The 24,723-nt window shown below is 44.5% G+C and overlaps 2 protein-coding genes across 3 annotated transcripts in view; one reads left to right on the top strand and one right to left on the bottom strand.

Annotated features, from left to right (window-relative positions):
* The window catches only part of LOC135528476 (activin receptor type-1B-like), a 29,116-nt gene extending 16,549 nt beyond the window's left edge, over window positions 1-12,567 (top strand). Inside the window, exons 2-10 of one of the 2 annotated variants that reach the window (XM_064957585.1) lie at window positions 2,956-3,195; window positions 3,479-3,632; window positions 3,764-3,876; window positions 4,114-4,344; window positions 4,539-4,706; window positions 8,121-8,277; window positions 8,461-8,585; window positions 8,851-8,981; window positions 9,249-12,567. In XM_064957585.1, the coding sequence (XP_064813657.1) occupies window positions 2,956-3,195; window positions 3,479-3,632; window positions 3,764-3,876; window positions 4,114-4,344; window positions 4,539-4,706; window positions 8,121-8,277; window positions 8,461-8,585; window positions 8,851-8,981; window positions 9,249-9,374 (1,445 nt within the window). In that variant the 3' untranslated portion in view covers window positions 9,375-12,567. Of the gene's footprint in view, window positions 1-2,955; window positions 3,196-3,478; window positions 3,633-3,763; window positions 3,877-4,113; window positions 4,345-4,538; window positions 4,707-8,090; window positions 8,278-8,460; window positions 8,586-8,850; window positions 8,982-9,248 lie in introns of both variants that reach the window. The other variant, XM_064957584.1, reaches the window with a different exon arrangement.
* Window positions 12,568-12,640: 73 nt separating this feature from the next.
* The window catches only part of kmt2d (lysine (K)-specific methyltransferase 2D), a 43,278-nt gene continuing 31,195 nt past the window's right edge, over window positions 12,641-24,723 (bottom strand). The window contains 14 exon segments of the mRNA XM_064957575.1: window positions 12,641-15,681; window positions 15,856-15,964; window positions 16,044-16,117; window positions 16,319-16,604; window positions 17,557-17,687; window positions 17,929-18,065; window positions 18,323-19,724; window positions 21,257-21,393; window positions 21,594-21,726; window positions 21,983-22,092; window positions 22,276-22,451; window positions 23,647-23,728; window positions 23,974-24,121; window positions 24,418-24,582. Of these exon segments, the coding sequence (XP_064813647.1) occupies window positions 15,589-15,681; window positions 15,856-15,964; window positions 16,044-16,117; window positions 16,319-16,604; window positions 17,557-17,687; window positions 17,929-18,065; window positions 18,323-19,724; window positions 21,257-21,393; window positions 21,594-21,726; window positions 21,983-22,092; window positions 22,276-22,451; window positions 23,647-23,728; window positions 23,974-24,121; window positions 24,418-24,582 (3,183 nt within the window). The 3' untranslated portion in view covers window positions 12,641-15,588.

The raw sequence follows: 24,723 nt of genomic DNA, 5'->3' as shown, positions 1-24,723 counted from the left end.
CAGGGGAAGGTTGAAGCTTTGTGCTAACAAAGTCTGTCTTGGCTTACCAGTGAGACTGAGAGACTAGTGCTCATTGTTGATGATCCAGCAGACTTCACAAATTCCAGGCCAATCTCAATTTTGCCGGCCATCTAAAAAATGTTAAAGCATATAACGGATGACTCTAATCTTAACAAGGAAAGTCAGTTTTATGAACCTCAGTATGGTTTCAGAAATCTCACCCTTCCTACATGGCTGTTAGTTACTTAATTGGTGAAATACATACGGCAAATGATTGCGAAGATCATAGATTAGATTATTATTTATTTTTTTAAGCATTTGATACTGTTGCTCATAATAGTTTGAATAAAAATGTGAAACTGAGGAGTATTTGTCTGTAATAAAGCCCTTGTGGGGAACTCAATCAGAATGAGTTTTTCCCCACAAGGGCTTTATTACAGACAAATGCTCCAGTTTCATCAGCTGTCCGGGTGGCTGGTGAAGAAGCCAGATGTGGAGGTCCTGGGCTGGAGTGGTTACACGTGGTCTGCGCTTGTGAGGCCGGTTGGACGTACTGCCAAATGTTCTAAAATGACGGAGGCCGCTTATGTTAATTTCTCTAACATTCAATTCTCTGGCAACAGCTCTGGTGGACATTCCTGCAGGCAACATGTCAATTGAGCTCTCCTTCAAAACTTGACATCTCTGGCAATGTGTTGGAAAACACTGCACATTTTAGTGGCCTTCTATTGTCCTCAGCACAAGGTGCACCTGTGTAATGATCATGCTGTTTTATTCAGCTTCTTGATAATCCATCCACCTGACAGGTGTGGCATATCTTGTTAAAGGAGAAATGCTCACTAACAGGGATATAATCAAATTTGCGCGTATGGAACATTTCTGGGATCTTTTTTATTTCGGCTCATGAAACAGGACATACACACTTGACTAGATTTATATATTTGTTTTGTATATTTGTGTGTTTTACTCTCACAAAGATTTAAATGTTGATGAACTGAGGTAAATTATCTAATTTCTCAGTGTTTTAAAATGAACATTGTCACTGACTTATTATTTGGTCCAAAGAAAATAGAATCCAGATTATATAGGGGTCCATATTGATGATATACCTGTAGATCATGCCTGTACGCTTTCTCGGTGTTCTGATTTGATGGTCAATTGTCATGGAAACAATAACCGCGAAGATCACCAAAAATATGAGGAGAACTGGGCAAGATGTAGATATCTCCTGAACAGAAGTGCTGCACTCTCCATTACACGATGATCGTCCCATTCATCAGTTACTGTAACATTATATGGGCCAGCACATACCATACCACTATCGATCTCCCTGCAGAAACGCTCTGTATGAAGAATATCATCCGACTACACCTCAGACCGTTCAGCACCTCTTCTAAATAAATAAGAGGACTCCTGAATATTGATCAAATGTAAGTTGCTCAATGTGTTTGTGGTACTTTTAATCACTTATTATCCTCTTGAATTCCCTAACTGCGGCTACGCCGCCCATGTTCAGGAGCGACCAATTCTCAATTCCGAATTACCTATTATAGCCCCATGATCTGGAACGCGTTCCTGTCTGATTTTGCTAAGCTATCCTTGTCATTTTGTTTAAAAAAATTGTTAGAGGCACCTATTGTCCATCACAGTTATACACCCCCAGTAGCTTGACTTTCTGTTTATATTTTCTATTCCTTTTCTCTTTTGCGTCTAGTTTTGATTTGATTGTTTGTCCACACTGCTAAATTGGTGTGATTTATGACCCTTGAGGGGGGGGGTGTTGAAAAAGCTATTTTGGGCTTTACCCCTCCTGCACATACTGTCTTTTTATTTTTTAAATTACAGTTACAAACTGTTTCTGTTTGAGCAAATAAACTAACCGGGCGGAAGGAGAGGGCTCAAGGGCTGCTTGGAAAACCCCCCAGAATAGGGAGAGGATTAGCAGAAGGCTTCAGAGTTAAATCCCTTTTTTATTTAATTTTTTTAAATCCAGAGGGTGTTGAGGTCTGACAAGGCTTGGCCCTTTAGAAGTGTCTTTTAGGTGGCAGCAGACCTGAATTCACTCTGTCCCCCTCTGTTTGAATTTGTTGCCATTTTTGTTCTAGTCTTGCTTTCAATTTCCTCTGAAGCAAGAGTGATTTAGTTTTGAGTGGCCCAGCTATTGTAGACTTGTTAAAACAGGCCCCTATCAAACTGTCTGTGCTGCGGGCTTTAAATCAAAGCTATGATCCTGACAGTGTTTTGGGGACCGAGTGGCGCAGCGGTCTGGGTGTCACTACAGACCCGGGTTCAATCCCGGGCTGTATCACAAGCGGCCGTGATCGGGAGTCCCATAGGGGTGGTGCACAATTGGCCCAGCATCGTCCAGGTCAGGAGAGGGTTTGGCCAGGGTACGTTGTCATTCTAAATAAGAATTTGTTCATAACTGACTTGCCTAGTTAAATAAAAATGTGTTCTCTTGCTTTCTTTGAGTAGCAGAATGCTGCATTGGGGATTTGACTGTTGGGTTTTGGTGCGTCTGTCCCCCAGCATCCCAGGACAGTCTCCTCTCCATGGAGTATTTGGCTTCCTCTGCTTTAGAGAAACTGGTTTCCGTCCTGGTCTCTGTCTGCTGCTAAACCAGTCTACACACTCCACTGGCTGTGTTGTTGCGTCTCTTCCGAACGGGACTCTATCCTGGCTAGTCCGGTAGATGGAATGTACTTTGTCTTGTATTGTTGGTTTAGACGCCCTCTGCTGGACATCTGAGTACTGCAGTGACTCAAGTTTTCTTACAGTCCGGACTAAAATTGTATTGCTCATCAACGGTCCTTCATCGCATTCTGTTCTGGGAAGTTCTCTCCAACTCATCTCACCCCATGCCTGTTATCTCAGTCTCTGATTCAAGCGCCCATAGAATAGTCCTGATGCCTAACTAGTACTCATTCTAACCTTGTTCCTCCCTTTTTCCCTCAGCCCTGCGGTGTAACTGCACCAACTGTGTGAAGTCTGGTTATGAGTGTGAGACTGACGGGGCCTGCATGGCCTCCACCTCCTTCATCCAGGGGCATGAGCAGCATGTAAGGATCTGTATCGCCAGAGACAGCCTTGTGCCCCCTGGCCAACCTTTCTACTGCCTCAGTGCTGAGGGACTGCTCAACACACACTGCTGCTACACTGACTACTGCAACCGCGTCGACCTCAAGGTTCCCTCGCGTGAGTAAAGCCGAAGTCACACCGTCTGCGTTTGTGTGTCGCATGAGACGAGGAAGCTTTACTTATGTCTTTTTCTTTTTTTTTTTTTCATCTGCACTGATTTGAAAGAACAGGGCTGGTGAAGCCCCCACCACCCCTTCAATGTTTTCATATCGGTGCACATAAGAGAGAGGAGATGGAAGCCACTTCGTACTATTGAGATGCACCCTTTTTGTTTTATTTGAATGGGAAAGATGGTAATACCACTGCTAACACCCTGTTCTCAATTTCTCCCTCTCTCCAGTCCCGGTGAAACCAGGGGAGCTGGGCTGGGTGGGCTCTGGAGGCCCCTGGGGGCCAGTGGAGCTGGTGGCTGTGATCGCAGGGCCGGTCTTCCTGCTGTGCATGCTGCTGCTGGTGGGATTATTCCTCTTCCAGCATCACCAGAGAACCTACAGGTGAGTCTCTGGTCCCAGGTAGTACCATCTGAGTACGCCCTACAGATGGGACGGCAGGGCTGTGGTGTATTTGGAGGAGGGGGTGGGAAGATAGAATTTTAGTTTCTGACAACTGATCTTCTTTTGTACAGCCACAGACAGCGGCTGGAGGTGGAGGACCCCTCCTGTGAACACCTCTACCTGGCCAAGGACAAGACCCTGCAGGATCTCATCTATGACATGTCCACCTCCGGGTCTGGTTCTGGTGAGTAGACTGAGCCTACACTGCTGGAAGTAAAGGTTCTATACACAGAACCGCCCTGAACTCTACCTTCGCCTGCGAACAGAGGTCCTATTACACTGTGGATTCATTCAATGTTTAGAATACACTTTAGCCACGTCTGTATGTAACACAATAGATGCATATGTGTACACATACAAGTTATTGTTTAGGCGAAAGCCCAATGGTATCAGTGGTCCTTCTTTCTGCTTCCTCCTGCAGGCCTGCCCCTGTTCGTGCAGCGTACAGTGGCCAGGACCATCGTTCTGCAGGACATCATAGGGAAGGGCCGCTTCGGGGAGGTGTGGCGGGGGAAGTGGCGCGGGGGAGACGTGGCGGTAAAGATCTTCTCGTCCAGAGAGGAGCGCTCGTGGTTCAGAGAGGCTGAGATCTACCAGACCATCATGCTGCGACACGAGAACATCCTGGGATTCATCGCCGCCGACAATAAAGGTGAGCGTTCCGTCGCTTTTCTACTACAGCACCACACGGAGAACCGTGTACACACACACACCACTTACAACACAGGCATATCCCTGGTGTTATGAAGGTGAATTTCATCAACGTGCCGTTGACTCAACAGTTAATTATTTTTTATTAACAGTAGAATTATCCTTCATCTTTCTCTACGTTTCTCTTTCTCTCAGATAACGGCACATGGACCCAGTTGTGGCTGGTCTCAGACTACCACGAGTACGGTTCTCTGTTTGACTACCTGAACTACTATTCTGTGACTATAGAGGGCATGATCAAACTGGCCCTGTCTGCCGCCAGCGGCCTGGCTCACCTGCATATGGAGATACTGGGCACGCAGGGTAAGCACAGCGGCGAGATGAATGGACCATACCGTGCATTCGGAAAGTATTCAGACCCCCTTCACTATTTCCACATTTTATGTTACAGCCTTATTCTAAAATGGATTATTATTTTATTTTTTTACCCTCATCAATCTACACACACTACCCTATATTGACAAAGCGAAAACGTGTTTTTAGATATGTTTGCTAATTTATTAAAGAGAAACCTGAAATACCTTATTTACAGAGGTATTCAGATCCTCTGCTATGAGACTCACAATTCAGCTCAGGTGCATCTTGTTTCCATTGATCATCCTTGATGTTTCACAACTTGATTGGAGTCCACCTGTGGTAAATTCAATTGATTGGACATGATTTGGAAAGGCACACACCTGTCTATATAAGGTTCCACAGTTAACCGTACATGTCAAAGCAAAAACCAAGCCATGAGGTCGAAGGAATTGTCAGTAGATCTCAGAGACAGAATTGTGTTAAGTCACAGATCTGGGGAAGAGTACCAAAACACTCCTGCAGTATTGAACATCCTCAAGAACAGTGGCCTCCATCATTCTTAAATGGAAGAAGTTTGGAACCACCAAGACTCTTCTTAGAGCTGGCCAAACTGAGCAATCGGGGGAGAAGGGCCTTGATCAGGGAGGTGACCAAGAACCCGATGGTCACTCTGACAGAGCTCCAGAGTTCTTCTGTGGAGATGGTTGTCCTTCTGGAAGGTTCTCCCATCTCTGCAGGACTCCACCAATCAGGCCTTTATGGTAGTGGCCAGATGGAAACCAAGCCTCAGTAAAAGGCACATTTACAGTCCACTTGGAGATTGCCTAAAGTACTTTCAGACCATGAGAAACAAGGTTCTCTGGTCTAATGAAACCAAGATTAAACTCTTTGGCCTAAATGTCAAGTGTCACGTCAGAAGGAAACCAGGCACTGCTCATCACTTAGTCATTACCATCCCTACGTTGAAGCATGGTGGTGGCAGCATCGTGCTGTGGATATGTTTTTCAGTGGCAGGGACTGGGAGACTAGTCAGGATTGAGGGAAAGATGAATGGAGCAAAGTACAAAGATCCTTGATGAAAATCTGCTCAGGACCTCAGACGAGGGAGAAGGTTACATTCCAACAGGACAATGACCCTAAGCACACAGCCAAGACAACACAAGATTGGCTTCGGGACAAATCTCTGAATGTCCTTCTGGCCCAGCCAGAGCTCGGACTTGAACCCGATCTAACATCTCCGAAGAGACCTGAAAATACCTCTGCAGCGACACTCCCCATCCAACCTGACAGAGCTTGAGAAGATCTGCAGAGAAGAATGGGAGAAACTCCCCAAATTACAGGTGTGCCAAGCTTGTAGCATCATACCCAAGAAGACTCGAGGCTGTAATCGCTGCCAAAGGTGCTTTTTAAAAAAAAAATTATTTTTTATTTCACCTTTATTTAACCAGGTAGGCTAGTTGAGAACAAGTTCTCATTTACAACTGCGACCTGGCCAAGATAAAGCATAGCAGTGTGAACAGACAACACAGAGTTACACATGGAGTAAACAATTAACAAGTCAATAACACAGTAGAAAAAAAAGGGGATTCTATATACAATGTGTGCAAAAGGCATGAGGAGGTAGGCGAATAATTACAATATTGCAGATTAACACTGGATTGATAAATGATCATGTACAGGTAGAGATATTGGTGTGCAAAAGAGCAGAAAAGTAAATAAATAAAAACTGTGGGGATGAGGTAGGTGAAAATGGGTGGGCTATTTACCAATAGATTATGTACAGCTGCAGCGATCGGTTAGCTGCTCAGATAGCTGATGTTTGAAGTTGGTGAGGGAGATAAAGGTCTCCAACTTCAGCGATTTTTGCAATTCGTTCCAGTCACAGGCAGCAGAGTACTGGAACGAAAGGCGGCCGAATGAGGTGTTGGCTTTAGGGATGATCAGTGAGATACACCTGCTGGAGCGCGTGCTACGGATGGGTGTTGCCATCGTGACCAGTGAACTGAGATAAGGCGGAGCTTTACCTAGCATCGCCTTGTAGACGACCTGGAGCCAGTGGGTCTTGCGACGAATATGTAGCGAGGGCCAGCCGACTAGAGCATACAAGTCGCAGTGGTGGGTAGTATAAGGTGCTTTAGTGACAAAACGGATGGCACTGTGATAAACTGCATCCAGTTTGCTGAGAAGAGTGTTGGAAGCAATTTTGTAGATGACATCGCCGAAGTCGAGGATCGGTAGGATAGTCAGTTTTACTAGGGTGAGCTTGGCAGCGTGAGTGAAGGAGGCTTTGTTACGACTCTTGATTTGATTTTCGATTGGAGATGTTTGATATGGGACTGGAAGGAGAGTTTGCAGTCTAGCCAGACACCTAGGTACTTATAGGTGTCCACATATTCAAGGTCGGAACCATCCAGTGTGGTGATGCTAGTCGGGCAAGCGGGTGCAGGCAGCGATCGGTTGAAAAGCATGCATTTGGTTTTACTAGCGTTTAAGAGCAGTTGGAGGCCACGGAAGGAGTGTTGTATGGCATTGAAGCTCGTTTGGAGGTTAGATAGCACAGTGTCCAATGACGGGCCGAAAGTATATAGAATGGTGTCGTCTGCGTAGAGGTGGATCAGGGAATCGCCCGCAGCAAGAGCAACATCATTGATATATACAGAGAAAAGAGTCGGCCCGAGAATTGAACCCTGTGGCACCCCCATAGAGACTGCCAGAGGACCGGACAGCATGCCCTCCGATTTGACACACTGAACTCTGTCTGCAAAGTAATTGGTGAACCAGGCAAGGCAGTCATCCGAAAAACCGAGGCTACTGAGTCTGCCGATAAGAATATGGTGATTGACAGAGTCAAAAGCCTTGGCAAGGTCAACAAAGTACTGAGTGAACGGTCTGAATACTTGTGTAAATGTGATATTTCAGTTTTTGAAAACATTTCTAAAAAAATCTTTTTACTTTGTCATTATGGGATATTGTGTGTAGATTGATTGGGGGGGGGGGGGGCTTATTTATTCCATTTTATAATAAGGCTGTAACAAAATGTGGGAAAAGTGAAGGTCTGAATACTTTCCAAATCCACTGTATGTGTAAACACACATTCCTAATTAGCCTGGTAGCCAGGGTGTTCTACAACACAGCAGGATCACCAAGTTAGCCAGTTAACTTTTGTTCCCATCACTTTACACCTTACACCTCTCACACGGCCATTGTTAGCACTCATTGCCCTGCCTATAAATTAGATTTACAGCTAATCTTCCTGGGGTCCGACACACAACTAAAAAGGCATTACAGACAAACGACTTTACAGCTAATATATATTACAAACGATGACCTGGTTCAAATGTTAACCTGGTTTAAACATTGTCGTGTGCTCCTGTGCTCCTTCCATTCCAGTCTTCCAACTCAGTGTTTCCTCCTCTCTAGGTAAGCCTGGTATCGCCCACCGTGATCTGAAGTCTAAGAACATTTTGGTGAAGAAGAATGGCATGTGTGCCATCGCTGACCTGGGGCTGGCAGTACGCCACGAGTCCATCACTGATACTATAGACATCGCCCCTAACCAGCGTGTTGGCACCAAGAGGTACTGACCCGACTAGCTGCCATGTCTATTCATTTAATTCAGGACAACATTGTAAAAATGTGGAATATTTTTGTTCAATTCAGCTCCTGAATTTGGCGTATTTGATACCGTATCTCAGTGATATACTGGTACACAAAACATCCTTTCCTTTAGTGGAAACCTGTTTGTCTCTCTGTCTCCCAGGTATATGGCTCCAGAGGTCCTGGAAGAAACAATCAACATGAAACACTTTGACTCGTTTAAGTGTGCTGATATCTACGCCCTGGGGCTGGTGTACTGGGAGATAGCGCGCCGCTGCAACACTGGAAGTAAGACACGGACTGGGTACCTTGCAGATGGTCCAATCTCACAAGGCCTGGGGAAGTGCTTCAGCTCATTTTGGCCACACGAGTAGTTACTTAGGCTACATGGGGATTTGTAAATGAGTGATTCTGTGCAGGCTGACTGCAATGTAGTTTCATTGAAACACACCTTCACTTGTCAAGAACCACATTACTATGAGAACAATCTTCTTAGACGTGAGCATGTGACTGACCAGGCTCTCCCTCTGTTCTGCCCCCCCCCCCCACCCAGGTATCCACGAGGATTACCAGCTGCCCTACTTTGACCTGGTGCCCTCTGACCCCTCCATAGATGAGATGAGGAAGGTGGTGTGTGACCAGAGGCTGAGGCCTAACGTGCCCAACTGGTGGCAGAGCTACGAGGTAATGAGAGAGACAAATACGTACAAAAAAAACCTCAGACTTTCTGGACAGAAACATTGCATTTGTAAGTTATTAGTGATTGACTGCATTTGAAATGTAAATATGGTGTAAACAATTGTTTTTGCAGTTTTATTGTACTTTTTAAATTCTTTATTCACATAAGGCAATTCATTTGACATTTCCTTTTTACCCTGTGGGACTAGGTAAAGGTAAAGTTGGTTGATTGTGTGTTGACTGACTCTAACCTCCCCCTCTCTCATCCTCCAGTCTCTGCGTGTGATGGGTAAGATCATGAGGGAGTGCTGGTACTCTAACGGAGCGGCCCGCCTCACGGCTCTACGCATCAAGAAGACTCTCTCTCAGCTCAGTGTTGAGGAGGACATCAAGATGTAAGAGAAGAGTGGGACGGACAGGCGGCAGAGCCACGTAGCTCGCTGGAGACGCACAACGATAGACACAGGCAGTATATCAAATGGCGCCCTATTCCCTATCTAGTACACTACTTTTTGACCAGGGCTCATGGAAAATAACACGGAAAGGACTGAGACTAAATCCTGCCAGTTTTAAAGCCACACTCCCAAGTTGTGACAAGGCCTACCCCGCCTTATTAGCCATAACTACTGAGAATCTCCCCTCTGCCGCTCCTCTCTTCTTTCTCCCTCCTTCACCTGGTTATCCCAACCTCCTCTCCTTCACCCACTCTTATGGGCCACCACACTACAACATGATTATCCCCAACAACCTCCCTGTTCAGTTTTACTTTGTGCTCCGAGGCAGTAAATATTACTATTGTACAGTGACAGGAATTTAGTTTGTAATATTTTGTACATCTTTTTAATTTTTACATTTTTTTTGCCACAAGACTAGCTACGTCCTGAACTCATATTCATAATGTGGTTTCATGTCCACATTTATAAGTAAAAAAAAAAATTGCTTTTGGGAGAATGTGGGAGAGTAGCAGATGACTCGCTTGTCGTCACCCAACTATCTGTACAGGATGAAATCAACCATATTAGGCAGGAAAGTCACTTCTATGGACATGTCACAATATACACTGAACAAAAATATAAATGCAACATGTAAAATGTTGGTCCCATATTTCTTAGGCTGAAATAAAAGATCCCAGAAATTATCCATACTAATTTGTCTACATCCCTGTTAGTGAGCATTTCTCCTTTGCCAAGATAATCCATCCACTTGACAGATGTGGCATATCAAGAAGCTGATTAAACAGCATGATCATTACACAGGTGCACCTTGTGATGGGGATAATAAAAGGCCACTAAAATGTGTAGTTTTGTCACAACACAATGCCACAGATGTCAAGTTTTGAAGGAGTGTGCAATTGACATGCTGACTGCAGGAATGTCCACCTGAGCAGTTGCCAGAGAATTGATGTTCTCTACCATACGCCGCCTCCCATGTTGTTTTTAGAGAATTTGGCAGTAGGTCCAACTGGTATCACAATCACAGACCACATGTCACCACGCCAGCCCAGGCCCTTTACACTCACCTGTGGGAGTGTCTGAGATTAGCCACCCGGACAGTTGATGAAACTGGGTTTGCACAACCTGAATTTCTGCACAAATGGTCGGGCAAACTCATCTGCATGCTTGTCGTCACCAGGGTCTTGACCGCTCTACAGTTCGACATCGTAACCGACTTCACGCCCGAAAAGTGTTATTTTCGCAGATGAATCTTTCATCTGTTCTGGCGTCGTGTGGGCGAGCGGTTTGCTGATGTCAACGTTGTGAACAGAGAACCCCATGGTGGGGACATGGTATGGGCAAGCATAAGCTAGGTTTACGAACACAATTGCATTTTATTTATGTCAATTTGAATACACAGACATACCGTGATGAGATCCTGAGGCCCATTGTCGTGCCATTCATCATCACGTTTCAGTACGGTAATGAGCAGCCCCATGTCGGAAGGATCTGTACACAGCGGAAAATGTCCCAGTTCTTCCATGGCCTGCATACTCACCAGACATGTCACCCATTGAACATGTTTGGGATGCTTCACGTGTACAACAGCGTGTTCCTGTTCCCGCCAATACCCAGCCATTGGAGGAGTGGGACTACGATCAACAGCCTGATCAACTCTGTGAAGAAGCACTAATTGTGTGCCTCATACTGACTGATTTTCTGATCCACTCCTCTACTTAAACATTTTTTTTTAAGGTATCTGTGAACAACAGATGCATATCTGTATTCCCAGTCATGTGAAATCCATAGATTAGGGCCTAATGAATCTATTTCAATTGACTGATGTCCTTATATGAACAAACTCAGTAAAATTGTTGCATGTTTCATATTTTTCTTCAGTGTACATCAGTAGAGTAGACTCTCAGCCGTTCCTGTACAGCTTTCAGAAGCCTGGAATACCTTGTAGTTGATTGGACATTTAGTCATTTAAGACTTGTCAAGCATTAAAACAGATGGGTTGCATTCTGCTACTTGAATACCCCACGTCGCTCATGCCTGCTTGTATGTGACTCCTACATGTATCACATTTTGAGATTTGGTCCAGTTTTATGTTTTGAAATGTGGCAGGGATGTTTTTTGGAATGGTTTTATTATATATTTTTGACGACTACAGAGATTTGATGTGATTTAAGAAGCCAGTCAAAGATGTAGCCTAATTGTTTTTAAATTCAGTCCAACATGTAGGTATGGGTAAGGAGCCTTTTGGAATTAGACTTAAGCGTTCCAGTACTGCTTACCGTGCGGTAGCAGAGAACAGTATGACTAGGGTGACTGGTATCTGAGGCATAAACGATGGTAATGAAAACTGTTTTCCTATAGACACTACTGATGAAGACATTGTGATTTGTATACAAAACATAGGCATCTCTCTCTGTACTGTGGTCATTTTTCTTCAGTGACATCTTCAATGGTACTTTCAGCTGGTTTCTTGGAGATGCAGAAGTCAAAGAGAGCTCAGGAAAACAAATGTTTTATTCTTGGCTTTTCTTGGATTGTAAGGTATCGATTTTCCCTTTTACACTGGGCTAGTTGATATTGTGATGTAACTATGAGCTCATCTCACCATTTGGTGTATTTATTTTTGATTGAACAGGGCAAGAAGAATAGGCTTTGATATCTGTTAACACTGGAACTGGGCTCTCTGAAAAAGGATACAATTTGTTCTGATGGTATGCAGAACAAGGGGGCTGTCTCAACACTGGGACCTCTGTCTTTACTGAGGTAAAAGATATAGAATGCAGAGGGGGAAAAAATGTTTTTTTTTTTCATTTGGATTTGGGGCATGTATACCCCAGTAAATGTATGTTGCTGCTACTGTAACATTGGCAAGGAAATGACGGATGGAGTATTTGGGGGTCAATCTATCCTCGTACTTCATGAGGGCTTTGAGGAAGAGATGGTTGTCATGAGAACCAAATGTCAAATATTCCTATCCATGTTTTAGCATGGGAGTTTTTTTGTTATACCATCAACTGTCCTATTCATACTGTAAACACCTCAATATTTCAAACACCATGTTAAACTACTTTTTTTTTTCAGGACTAGTTAAATGTGTACATATGGTAGGTGATATACATTAAAATACAAGTTTTGTATTAGTCTGTCTGAGTATCACTTTAGCATGCAAGTCTCAACTCGCATGTTTTATTTAAATGAAAATAACATTCCAAATTATATTTAAAAATGCATTTTATTTTTCTTTAAAAGAAATAAAAGCAGAGACAAATGGATGGGGGAAGGGGGGGGGCTGTATAGAAAACCTCTGTCGTTCTATGTACAATTCAAAATTATATCCATACAAAACATGCCACATACAATAAAAATTATTCATATTCCCTTAAAGTAGCTCAGCTGTACAGATGTAAAACATTTTTAAAAAGTTAGGTAAAAAAGTTCAACTTTTAGCAAGCTCTTTATTTAATTTAAGATATGCAGAAAACTTAAATTAGATATTCAAACATGATAGAAGGTAGGAAGAAGTTACTTAGGCTAAAATCCAGTGAGCGGCAAAATGTCTAATGGTCTTCCCTTCAAATAAACAGGACAAAAAAATAGCACTGACTCATACTTTACCAATATCTACCACTTTTAGAGAAGTACTATTGAGTGCAATTTATTCTCAGGTAAGTACTGGGTTAACTTTTAATATTTAGTCATAACATACATCAGACCGAGTAGCCTGTTTTCACAAGGTATACCAACACATTCACTTCTATAGGGAAGATGAAACACCAATCATATTTAACTAATATCCTAGCCAGGGAGAAGTTAAAGATTTTCCGTATACTAATGATCAAATTGTGACCAATCAAGGGAGAGAGGTTTTGGTAAAATTGACTAGTAGCATAAATTAAAAGTAAATGAACAAATACATGAACAATTTGACATAAATACACAAATGCTATGCACCCTTCAAGTGATTTCTCATTGTTGTAATAATCTTGACAACTTTCCATTATGCATCTACAACATTCTTTCACTCTTGGCTTCTCATCCAAGTCATTGAAGACCTAACATCTTCACATACCTATTTTAACAAACTGTCTTTGAAAGCTTATAGCAAAAAATGCTAATAGAAAAACAGGTAAATGCAAAAACACTCCATTTTACATATATTTATATATATATATACACACACACACAGCATAATCTTTGATAAAATGATATCCAGTGGTTGATTTCTTTCATCAATTTTATTTCTCTACAATTTTAGATTTTTATTGATTAAAAAGGGGTTGGATAAAGAGTTTGTTGCCCCCCTATAGAATATATATACAGTTTGTACACTTTTGCATTTTTCTTACGTGAGGTTTTAGGTCAGGGTAGAGGGGACATCACCATGGAGACTTCAGAACTCTCCCCTTTGAAGATCTACTTTGTTATTCATTTCATTTAAAAAAAGAAAAATGCCCCTTTTTTTTGCCAAGTCTTCCCCTGCCCTTGATTAAAGACTCCAGTATAGAAAAGACCGTACTACCACTAGAAAACCACAACACAGGGATCTTTAGAAACACACCTAGCTGTGGTGTGGTTAGACAGGCAGGGCCAGGCAGAGAAAGACTCACTACAGTAAAAAAGTTTACAACAGTCCACTACATGATATAGAGAGGAAGATGCTAGATTCATGGTTGACGTCATTCGAGAAAAGAAAATATAAAAAATGCAGATGGGATTTCAAGGACTAAAAGGTGGAACACAAACAGGATAGTAGTCTTGCATTATTACCCGCAAGCTTTCTGCTTAACGTGTGACCAAAAGGAATAAAGCAGCAAGCGTACGTTACACTTCTCGCACTCATTAGTTGAACTTGATCGTCTTGCCAAAGAAGACTTATTAAATTAGCGCAGTGATCCTGCTTCGCTTTACGCGTTGACGCACCAATCCCTCGCTCGGTCCTCCAGAATGCAAGGTTAGATGTTACTGTGCATTCAGTCAACTAAAAAGCATGATATCTTAAATGTGTTTATAAATATGCAGAGAAGGGCAACAACAAAGGAGCGACATGAAATTCAGGATGATCAAAAGTCATCTCGTGATACCTGTTAAGCTTGTGATTGATCTTAATGGGATATCTTTTAAAAAATGATCATATAATTTATTCCGTCTGTATAGATAATGAGGAGTAATATTGTTGGCTCATTATTGTAAAATCAGCATAGAATAGATAGAGCAAACCGGCTGCTAGTTTTAAGTTTCCCTGCTTGTCCGAGAAGGCTATATTATTAGCCTAATGAAAACATTCCCACCGACCCCTTTCTTCCCCCTTTTCCACAGTAGCAGTTTTTACACAAAGTAAGCAGTCACTCCCACTAGATCAATGAGGTAGACTGGGGGTCCAACTAACCCACCGTTTATAAACTCCTTTAGTCAGTCAGGCCAATAAAACCGTTATGTCTGGTGCCTCTAGAGGTCACCTTTTATTGTATCAGACATCTTTCTACTCCGTCTCCATCAGCGATACATAGTTCTTCTATACAGACTCAGAGCCACTGTCTTCAGGATTGTCTAGCTAGCCAATAACATCCACGTTGGGGAGTCAATCTCCACCAATGACAACGGGAGAGTGTCTTTTCCTTAAGGGTTAGGTTAGGAAGAGGGGGAGTGCGGGGGGAGAAGAATAGGATAGGTAAAACCCTAAAAAAAAATGCATTCGTTTGTTCTTAGTACTTGAAATGGCTTCTTTCTTCAAAGCTCTAGGTGAGATCTGTCCTAAGAGAGTATTGATATCACATAGAATCAGAACATTTGGTAGGTTTAGAGGATTGTATTCCAGCCATAGTTATTGAAGGGGGAGCGGTAGGTAGGTAGAGGAAAGAGTTGCTTTTGGCAGAGGACACAGTTCATCCACAAAGAGATTGTCCCACCGTTCGGCTGGATGTCAATAGAGGTGGGTTTGTTTGCGTTTAGAATCAGTAATGCTCTTCAAACCTTTGGCTACAGGTGTGAATGCAAACGTCTTCGTCTTATTGATTTGGAGGTTAGATTTCCCTCCTCGTTCGTCAGCTTATGAACTGGGTAAGTAGTTCTAAAGACTAGGCTTTGGCGCAGCAGGAGTGTTCTGTTCTGGCACCCAGGAGAAAGAAGGGACTCCTCTCTCTCCTCTGGTTTTCCCTGTTCGTTTAGTTCATCCACTTTCGGCAATTCCAGGCTCCGCAGTGGCAAGGGATCTTGTGCTGATCGTCCTCAAAGTCAAACTGATAGTCGTACGTCAGCTAGGAGAAGAGACAGAGAGGGTCAACAACAACACTGCGCTGTAATATCACTATTACATCAACAGTAGTCACACTGCTTTACTGTAACACAACCAAGACCTCCAAAGAGACAGTTTAGGGCTTTTAAATCGGTGAAGGAAGCTGTATATTGACCAGGGTTCTCTGTGGTCTCACCTCTTCTCCTTTGGGGATCCGGCGACTGGAGATAATGATGATCTTGTCCTCTTTGTCAAACGTCACCACCTCGGCAACACAGTTGGGGGCACAGGAGTGGTTGACATAGCTGAAGAGGAAAACAGGAGGGTGAGCCCGGAACAAACACAATAGGGGAAAAAAAGAGAAAGTACACTTCCAACACCTACCGAGCTGGGCCGCCAGTCAGAGTGGCATCGATCACGTGCTCGTTGTTGGTGCGGAACATGTAGATCCCACGGTTCTAGAAGAAAACAAGCAGGAAGAGAGGTCATTCTAAAACACTCCAATTCACTGACACTGACTATGAACAAATATTTACAACCTATATCGGTCTTTTCACCCTTGGGTTAAGTTTTTGTGTAAAATCAACAATTCAAATCACAGTTATGCCTGGAGGGGAACTAAACAGACAAAAGACTGTTTCTACTCGAGAGCCACCCACCTGTTCCTCGTAGATCTTCTCGCGGCGGTTGGCCACCTCGTTGCGGATGATGGTTCCTATATACTCGATGACCATGGTGTGTTTGTCCAGGTCCTTGGCAGCGTATAGCCCCAGGCCCTGGATCTGGGACCGGGCCAGGTAGACGTTGTTCTTCCACTCGGTCTTCAGGCGCCGGTACTGGGAGGACTTGGAGTGGACAAACTGCTTGCTGTAGGGGGTGTTGATCTCGCCGGTGAAGGTGCTCTGGTAGGCCTTGGACATGGACGTACTGTTCAGGGTGTGAGGCCTAAGAGAGAGAGACACAGAACTAGATCAGAGTCAGTCTGCACAGTCATCATGTCATTCAGTTTAGAAATGTTTCAGTGTCACTCCTCAGAACATTCGATGAAACACTTTTTTTTTTTTATAGGACATTTAGGTCAACAGTGAGGGAGAGCGCCCTCATTATTGTGTATAATGCATGGAACACACTTTTTGACCAATCAGAATGGGCCCGAAGTAACAACTTTATAAACAACTACTAACAGACCACACAGCTAGTTTCTCTACACCACTTATCTATTTCAAATGGGTTGCTGGTGTCTGAGTAAAATAAATATTTTAGGATGTTTATTTTTTTGGTGGTGGATAAAAACTACTCACGTCTGAACTTACACTACTAAAGCCAGATAGAATGTGTGTAGAAATGATAATGAACATTTTAGAAAAAACAATTTCTTCAATTATCTAGAATTTTCTATATATAGAGCTATTAGCAGCAGATTTGGTTGAATGTTGTGGTCTCAAACCAGTCAGCTAACTAAAATTTGTCATCAAGAATAAAGGCAAAATGGATTATTGTCAATGGAAAAGGTGGGAACGTTGTTCTCTTGTCACATAAATTGCTACATTTACTATCAATATAGCATTCAAAGAAGTTGCTGCTTCCCAGTTGGCCATTTTGGCCCCAAAAAATTGAAATGCAATTATTGAGTTGCGACTGAGACAATCTGGTCTTATTTGGGTCCCGAGTGCAAAACCAGCTGACAACCACTGCTTATCGATATCTAGATCACCTATATCTTCTATACTAGTGTACTATTTATTACTATTTTCTATAACTATAAATCTATTTGGAAGACTATACTTGCAGTCTTACCTCTTGCCGTGTGTGAGGATCTTGATCAGACTAAAGTTAATCGCTACAGCATATTATCATATCTATGTCATCTACATGGAGGACTATACTGCAGTCTTACCTCTTGCAGTGTGTGAGGATCTTGGGCTCGGAGCGGGCGCAGCCGGTGGGGTTGATCATGAGCGGCAGCTCCATCAGAGGGTGGCGACCGTATCGGAACACATAGTCCTGGCAGCTCTCCACTCCAGGCAACTAATAACGTAACACACAGGATGTTAGTGAAGTCAAAGATGAAAAAGCAAGATCCAAACCTCCGATGGCACCCTATTCCCTCTGCGGTGCACTCCTTTTAACTAGAGCTGTAGTGCAAAGTAGGGCACCGAATGGGCAATAGTGTGTTATTGGAGACACAGGCCTTGGTGTCATGGAAGCAATGAGAGCACAGGAGGGAAAAGCCAAATGGCGATTCTGATTTCGGGAAAGGACTTCTTACCGACTCAGTGATGCGCAGAACGGCGTGGACCGTGAGGCCGTACATGTCCTCTCCCTTCACATGGTCAGTGAAAAGCTTCAGCATGGCAGACTCTTCTCTCAGCTTAGCTACAGACTTAACCACTCTGTCCCAGATACCTAGAGGGAAGGCAGAAAAACACAGGACATGGTCACAGACCAGATTAGTAAATTGCAGCGATGGAGTCAATTCCATTTTAATTACGGACATGGCTGTGTTGCAATGGTGCAATGATGCAATTACCCAAAAAATGGCAACTCAATTACAAATCAATGGCAATTTAGACAAATTAACCCAAACTGTGTTCAGTTCTGTGATTGGACATTTCAACAGAGGCAGCCTGAGCAGGCTCTGGGTGTGGGGACAGAGAACGTACCTTCTGGGCTGGTGTCGCGGTAGTGCAGGTCCTCCTGTCCATGCTCCAGCACCCGTACCTCGAACAGCGGCCTTCCCTCCGTCTCGCTGATACGACAACGATACCGACACCGGCGGTTAGGCACCCGCGTGCTCCAGTAGATCCTGGTAGCCTCGTAGCCCACGGGGAAGATGGCGGTCGGGGAGTGGAAGGCTTGCATCTGAGACGGCAGCAGCTGGCCCACGGCGTGGAAGATGAGGCCGCCTACGCGGAACAGGTGGATGCGGTCGCCGCGTTGTAAGATGCTGGCGATCTGCTTGACCTCGTCTCTCTCGATGTAGACCCGGCGGAACACGGAGAAGCCCGTCAGCTCCTCCTCGCTGGGCCCTTTCAGTTTGTGTTGGGTGCACAGCATGGTCTTGTCCCTGAAGAACATGCAGCGGGCCTGGATGCCGCAGGCAAAGTGGTAGACGTTGGGGCAGCGCAGGCGGTTGCAGCTGTTGGTGGCGCCCGTCTTCTGGCAGCAGGCACAGCGGGTGCGGAGCCCGCGCCTCAACGCCATTTCGACGTTCATCAGCGCGCCTCCCTGCGTCTCGTACACCTCCGTGCTCCACAGGGCGCAGTTGAGATGAACCCACAGGTCCACGTCGATGTTGAGGAGCCTGGCGGGGCCGTCCGTGGCGCCATCGCCCTCCTCGTGGCAGAAGCAGCACTTGCGTTTGTCCCGGGGCAGCTTGTCAGGTCTCAGGGTGATGCGGAGACGCTCCATGAGCTCTGAGACCCCGCGGCTGCTCTCCTTCTTGGAGCCTCCTTTACGGATGGTGATGACGATCTGGAGACGCTTCCAGCGTAGGCCCTTCCACTTCTTCACCTTGGGCCGGACCACCATCTCCTCAGGGTCGGGGGAGAGGGGCCTGCTGCGGTGCTTCACCTTGGGGGAGGTGGGGGTGTCCTGGGGATGGGGGGCTGGCTGGTCAGCCGTCGTGGCATCATAGTCCGCCTGAGCAGCAGGAGCCTCAGCATCCGCAGAGTCAAGAACAGGAGCCTTAGTGTCAGCACCAGGGTCAGAGTTGGGGACAAGGACAGGGTCCGGAGGGGGAAGGATGGCCTCCTCAGCCTCAGTCTCCGTTTTGATCTGAACGGTGGCAGGCTCCGTTTTGACCTGAACCGTGGTCTGAGCAGGGCTGGAGGGAACTTGAAAGGGAAAGGCTAGCTGAGAGGGAAAGGCTAGCTGAGAGGGGGAGGCTGGCTGAGAGGGGGAGGCTGGCTGTGTGGGAGGCTCAGGTTCACTAGGAGGAGGAGGAGAGGGAGAGGAGGGCGGGGAATCCTGGACAGGGATGACGGGGAGATGGCGGACATCCAGGTCAGACACGTTGGTGGTGTAACAGTGCTGAACCGGTTTGTCCTCCTGTTCGGGGAACTCCTGAGAGAGAAATTAACATGTTGAAGAATCTCCTGACATTTGACAAAAAAGGCCATGTGCAAAGGTCTGTAGCTAACCTGACTAATGTATATGAGTTATATAGCTCCATTTCCAGACACTCAAAGCAATCTGTGTGTGTAAATTAAGTATGTCTATGGTGTACACTATGTAGGCACCTGATTTGAGCCATAAGGGAGATTAGGCATCTACCACCCGACTACCACCATCAGAAGGGGACGGCCATGATCTATGACATAGCCAATGGATATATAGCACAACTTTGGATTCATTCACCCCCCCCCCCCAACTCAAAATCAAATGGTTTTGACCGTTCGGAAGTTTTTAAGTCAGCTTCTTTTTCCTCTTCCTGCTTTGGCTGATCCGTGCACCTTGCAAAACTGATTCCTTGTTATGAAATTATCAACGTTACCCTGTAACCTTATCTAAAAATGACCATATATACTGACTTAGCTATTGCTTATGGTAGAACCTGAACCAATCCAAATGAAAAGACACTGTAAGCCCCGGTTCAGCAGGTGCAACCAGATGAGACTTGAGTCTCCGGTAGCTTACTTTTATTCCGGTAAAACACACATTTTCAACAGCGCATAGATAATAACCTAGCAAATGACATAGGCTTTACTTTATTCGTTGAGTGACAACCTAATGCCGCGCAAGCCATTTTAGCACTTGAACGCTGAAGGTGCAGCGCAGATCAGGAACAGGCTAAAGCTGGGCACAGTGCACAAATTGACTAGGCTACGGATGTCCCCAGGGTGATTCAGCATGCAAAATGACTTGCAGATCTATCTATGACTGCAAACCCAGTTACATGCTTAGTTTGACACAGAAGGGCGACGTATCAGTTGTCACAAAATATGAGATATTTTCAGAAGGTCGAAAGTAATGAGCAAATTTTTTTTATTGACGATTCGTAATGTTTTCAATCAAAATTTATTTTGACTGATGCATGCAACATTCGGATTGGTTTGGGGTCCGCCAATCAATACAGTCCCATCTTAAACTTTTGAATCGGGGACAAATCCGTATCGGTGAATCGTTACACCCCTAATAAATATATAGGGTTGTATCATAGGGAGACTGTACAGCAGGCCTCCAAACAAACATTTTACCCTGGTGGCACTGGTGCAATAAAGTTCAGCCCATGATTTGATTGCACACCAATTTTTTTCCCCCACGGGCGTCACGCAATATACCTTTTTTGTGCGTGTAATGAGCTCAATAAAGTCATTCAGTGCTTTATTAGGAGCTGCATGTAGTACACTACTGATATGGCATTCAATAAATACGTTGTTTCGTTTGACATGTCCAAGCAAGAAAGCATGATTCAACATATTTTGATGTTCAACCTAATCCATTGATTGCCATACATTTCGGGCTTGCCAGTCTGGAGCAATGCTGTTCAGGGATGTTTTGGCTGAGGAACAGGCCTGTCTATTGGAGGAATATCAGAAAAGGAACTTTTCTTTCAGGGATATTCACATCCCTGAAAGAGAGTGAATGTGGCCTACCTGTTTGATGAGTGAGAGGATGTCCACCTGTTTCTTCAGAGTGCAGCCTGGCAGAGAAACATCAAACTGTCTGAGCCACTCTGCGTCCTGGCTGGCTGAACTACCATCTATACCACCAGCCTTCACACACAGAGCACCTGAAGGCGAGAGTTTGCTAATTAGATGATTGGTTTCTTCAATTATTTTATCGAGCTAAGAATTTAAGATGGAAGGGGGGGGGTTCAACATTAAGCTTAGGCATAAATCTAGGATCAAATCTATTTAGTAGGTAGCTACATTCTATTTGGGACTTGACTGTGAGGAGAAATGTAATAGAAATCACCTGGCGGTCCAGTACCTGGTTGTTCGGGGCTTTTCCCTGGTCCTGAGGCTCCTGCTCTGCTCGGGCTGGGAGAGAAAGCCACCTCATAGGAACCAGGCATCCGCATGTGGAGGAGCTGAGCCACAGCCACCATTACATGGTTCAGATTCTGGAGAAGTACCAACCCACCCATCCATCAAGATCATAACTAGCCAAATTGTTGTCGTTTTTTCTCTCTCACAACAGACAGTTCATGGTTTAGTTCAGATAGGAGGTAGCCTGGTCCCGTATCGGTTTCAACCCATATCTGTATAGACAGCACAAACTGATCTGGGACCAGGCTAGATAGGAGATGGGTTGAAGTGAAAATGATAAGGGGTCAGAAAAGGGGTGTAGAGGGACGGAAGAGGATTAAGCTCAGTAACCTTGGCTGCAGCGGAGGTCAGTGTGAAGGTCACAGCCACCTCGTTGCTCTTGGCTTTGTCCCAGGGGTTGGTTGTAGACGCGGCTTCAAACGGCTTGTTCTCTGGGAACACTGGACAAGGGGAAGAAAATATATATATGACGTGGACTGGCAAGTCACATTATTTGTTTTGTGCTTGCATTTTGAAATATTTTAGCAATGCTCTTAGACACTCAAGAGCAACTTACAATAAGTGCATTGTCAATAAGTGGCCTATATTATTTATGACATCAGAAGCTTGTGTCGTGGACCTACCTGGGATGGCAGTGCGGGGGATGAGTGGTATGATAGGGGATATGGTTCTCTCCGTCTCCTCCTCTTTGGGTTCTCGGAGGCGAGGGAAGCGTGGCGACTCGTCGCCTAGGTCACTCTCAGGAGAGGACGCTGGGACGATACTGTCTGGAGCGTCGCTGTCCTCGTCACTCTCCATCCTGAAAGATATAAGTAAGGTAACGTTCGCAATCAACTGCTCATTATTATCGGAGTAGTTCTTTCAGTATAGAGCAAAACATATGCTCTCCATCTTGGAAAACACGGTCGGTCAAGGCCACACTGTGTATGGGACGGGCGGATACTATACACGCCAGAGGCAGCTACTCCGGAGAGAAAGAGAATGGTTCTCCTCAAACTATTGAGGAAAAGCTCAAAACAGTAACAACAATGTGATCCCAAGGGGGGGGAAGAGAGGAAAAAAGTAGCCACCTACAAGCGCTAGTCAGACAAATGTAAATGCCATCATCCCATTTGGCAGTGCCCGTCTTTACTGCATCAAATCAATATAAAGAAGCTAGCTAAGATAGCCAGACGTTCGCTAGCCAGCTAGCTAGGCTAGTCGAGGCTATTTTACTGCGCTCCCCATCCTCGTCCACAACAACGTCATTAAGTCAAAAGTCGATTTTTATTAAATGAAGGATTTCAAACGCCATGGTATATCCTTGTGTGCAGCAAGAGCACAGATCATTTTATTTAACTGAGACAACGGCCTATTTTAACAATGCTATGAATATCTTTTAACAAATGAAATGAATGCTCACGCAAGTATTTCGAATACGAACGTCCGTTTGACATTCTGTGCCCATCCCTAACACAGGATTAGGACAGGTGTCATATCATACCACCAGGGCCTAAAATGAACACCCCACCACCCGCCAGATGTGGGTCAATTTTGGCATTTGCGGGTAAAGGTGTCGGGGCTCTCCAAGGTGTCAGCATTTCACTCGCATTCGTGAATACATATAGGTCAAGTATGACCACATACAAAGCTAAATAAGTGCTGCACTGGCTGTTTCTTGTTTGATAGCTGGCAAATTCATCACATGAAAGTCAAAGACCTACGAATCCTATAGCCTATCCCACCTCGCGCTACAACACTGTTTGGCTGGCATAAAAGTTGGTCTAATTTACTTGAAACAAAAGTCTACTAAAAAGTGAGACTTTGTCCTTGTGTTTCAGTTCACAAGCTAGGTTGTTTTATCAATGTTTGAGTTTCAACTGTCAGGGAAGAGAAGATGACAGGGCTTCTAGTCAGACTCAATCTCACAGGCACAAACATGACAGCCACATTACCACGGTAAACCTCCCACCCTTAAAAAGGACAGGTGAACATTTAGGCCCTGCATATCATACCTGATGTCCTCGTTCTGGTTGTGAGGAGGGGTGGGGAGCGCTGCAAGGATATCCATACTCTTCACCTCCTCAGTGACAGAATCTGCAGACACATTGTAGCGAGAGATGCCATTCACAGACTGTTCAGCTGCTCATCAAATCTGATTGCACAAAACTCTTACATTCAAGCCGGATAGGAACAAGGGCCATGAAATTACTATGGGGTTTTGGATGACAAAACATACAGGCTTGGAAGTGAGACGAAGTGAGTCTTTATTTAAAAGAACGACCTTAAAAACACAAAATAGCTTTATTTCCATTTATTTTTTTATAAAAACCTTGTCTTACCCATAGTGTCCTCTGTGGTCTCGGTCTCCTTCTGAACCTCAGTCAGCTCCTCCACAGCAGTCGTCCCATTGAGCATCTTGTGCTGTACCGAGGGGGGTGGTGTGGGGGGCAGGGAGGACGGGGGTGTTGGTGGATTACTGAGGTTACTCTAAGGATACAGGGTGCCGTGGTTAAACAGTGGACAGTGGGATAATTGAGAGCAATAAAAGTGATTGTTGTTATAGAATAACGATAATCATTTAAACTTCTATAGCACTTTTCATAACAGAAAGAAAGCGCTTCAAAAGCTACAAATATGAAAATCTTGTTAAAACTACTGGGAGGGTGAATACACATAAATAAAAGACGAGAACATAGAGACACTGTTACTCCTGCATCAAGAACAATATGCAGCTGGAAATCTGGACCACCACAGTAAGTCTACGCTGTACACAAGACAGTTACCTTGGTGAGAAGCTGAGAGTAGTAGTCCGGGATGTTGTCCAGTACTGCATTTCCAAAGGAGCCCTTGAGCTGGGCCTTGCCGTCGGCTGGGCTGCTGCCGAAGGGGGCGAACAGGTCCAGACTGGCAGTGATGGAGGGCTCCATCAGGGGAAGGAGAGAAAGGCCCTGGATGAAAATAATGTCACAAAAAAACAAAACAAAGACAAATTAGGTATTACTGTAAAAAGTGACATCCTACAAAATATGCACTGCTTTTGTTAAATTTAATTTAAATATCAAAGTTAGCAAATAATACAGCATACACTA

The sequence above is a fragment of the Oncorhynchus masou genome, chromosome 33 (genome assembly GCF_036934945.1).
Source record: "Oncorhynchus masou masou isolate Uvic2021 chromosome 33, UVic_Omas_1.1, whole genome shotgun sequence".
Classification (NCBI taxonomy): Eukaryota; Metazoa; Chordata; class Actinopteri; order Salmoniformes; family Salmonidae; genus Oncorhynchus; species Oncorhynchus masou.
This window is presented reverse-complemented; position numbering and strand designations above follow the sequence as displayed.